The 1,345-nt window shown below is 39.7% G+C and overlaps 1 protein-coding gene across 1 annotated transcript; it reads right to left on the reverse strand.

Moving 5' to 3' along the window:
- Positions 1-10: 10 nt before the first annotated feature.
- Positions 11-1,266, reverse strand: LOC110423348 (protein NRT1/ PTR FAMILY 5.6-like). The gene is made up of 3 exons (XM_021437560.2): positions 1,084-1,266; positions 695-909; positions 11-600 (listed from the first exon to the last, which is right to left on the reverse strand). The coding sequence occupies exons 1-3, from the start codon at positions 1,148-1,150 to the stop codon at positions 43-45; spliced, it is 840 nt and encodes a 279-aa protein (XP_021293235.1). The 5' UTR covers positions 1,151-1,266; the 3' UTR covers positions 11-42.
- Positions 1,267-1,345: the final 79 nt, after the last annotated feature.

Consider the following 1,345-nt stretch of genomic DNA (forward strand, 5'->3'; position numbering starts at 1 on the left):
CCCAAAAAATAAAAATCAACGAGAAGGGAAATTAAGAGCAACTCACTCAAGATGGTCTGTAAGGAGTGGATTTTCTTTCCCATCATCACGATGAAGTTGTTCCAAATTTCCTCGGTAATTGAGATGCCTCTTCCGCGCCGCGGCAATCAAGGTACGTAGCATAGTCGAAAGAGGACTCGGCTGCAGTCGACGAGGGCCGTAGAAGGGGAAACCACAAAGAAACCAAAGTAAACCTATTACTATGGCAATGGCTGATCTCAAAAAACGCTGATGCCATTCATCTTCAAAATAGATGAAACCATAAACTGATGTTATGATTCCCAGCATCATGAATCCGATGCCAAACCATCTGATTATTCTCTGCTGCAACTGCCGCCAGCCTCCTATTCTTACTTTGCACAAGCAACAGGCGACTTTTAGTCTTGTTTCTTCACAGTGTTCTGGTACTCTTACAACCTTGGTTTGTTCAGAAGAAAGGGAGTAAAGGGGAATAACTTGTGCAGCCCCACCAACAATCAGAAGAGCTAATCCTTCCCAGAAAGGTGAATGTTTCAACTTGTTAAAGTACTGAGGCACTGAGAATGCTAAAAGGGCAAGTCCCTGCATCACACTCGATAGAATCAACATCCATTGATAACTAAGGGAAAGATTATTACTTTATTTTTTCTTTTTCTTTTTGTTGTAAATATCTTACAGTAGAATATAAAACACTAGATAGAATCAACATCCATCGATAACCAAGGCAAGCATCTACGCAGAGAGCAACGCATATCTGCAACATATGCCTTAGACCTTCTTGAAGATTGACGATTGCTGCAGCTTCTATTAGTTTCAGTTTCCAGAGATCTGTGAGGAATGTCATAAGGTTATCCAGCACATAAGTCATCATTCCCTTGCTGAAAAGCATACCTATTGAGACCGGAGGAAATTTTTTGGGGTTAATATTTAGCAGGAGAATTTTGGATAACTTCTCTTCGACTTCCTCAACATGCATATAGACACATCAAAAATGATTTATATGGAATTTCTTAAGGGCAAGTTGTTTTCAACGAGAATAGATTAATTAAGCAAATGATGAAATACCGTAAGTGAATATGACCAGTCGTTCACGCCATCTGAACCATCTTCGGAGTGCATCACATGTTGTCATTTTTGCTCTGAAAAAGCTTTGTGCTTATAACTTGCAATGTCGCCCTTGCCTTGTTTGAGCTTGCCGTTGAAGGAAGCAAAACATAAAGAAACAGTTTTGAGTTCTAAGACAGCAGAGACGTCAACCATTTTTATAGTAACTGATCCGCGTTTTGAAACTCTGTCTTCCTCCTCTTTGTCTTGTTTTTTTTTTTTT

Source organism: Theobroma umbraticum, unplaced genomic scaffold (assembly GCF_002168275.2).
Source record: "Theobroma umbraticum cultivar Fairchild unplaced genomic scaffold, ASM216827v3 scaffold_20.0, whole genome shotgun sequence".
In the NCBI taxonomy this organism is placed as follows: Eukaryota; Viridiplantae; Streptophyta; class Magnoliopsida; order Malvales; family Malvaceae; genus Theobroma; species Theobroma umbraticum.

Coding starts and splice junctions, on each gene's coding strand:
- LOC110423348 (XM_021437560.2), bottom strand. CDS start 1,150: ATGACAACATGTGATGCACTCCGAAGATGGTTCAGATGGCGTGAACGA. Junction 910..1,083: donor ACTGGTCATATTCACTTACG/GTATTTCATCAT, acceptor CGGTCTCAATAG/GTATGCTTTTCAGCAAGGGA. Junction 601..694: donor CTAGTGTTTTATATTCTACT/GTAAGATATTTA, acceptor AGTGTGATGCAG/GGACTTGCCCTTTTAGCATT.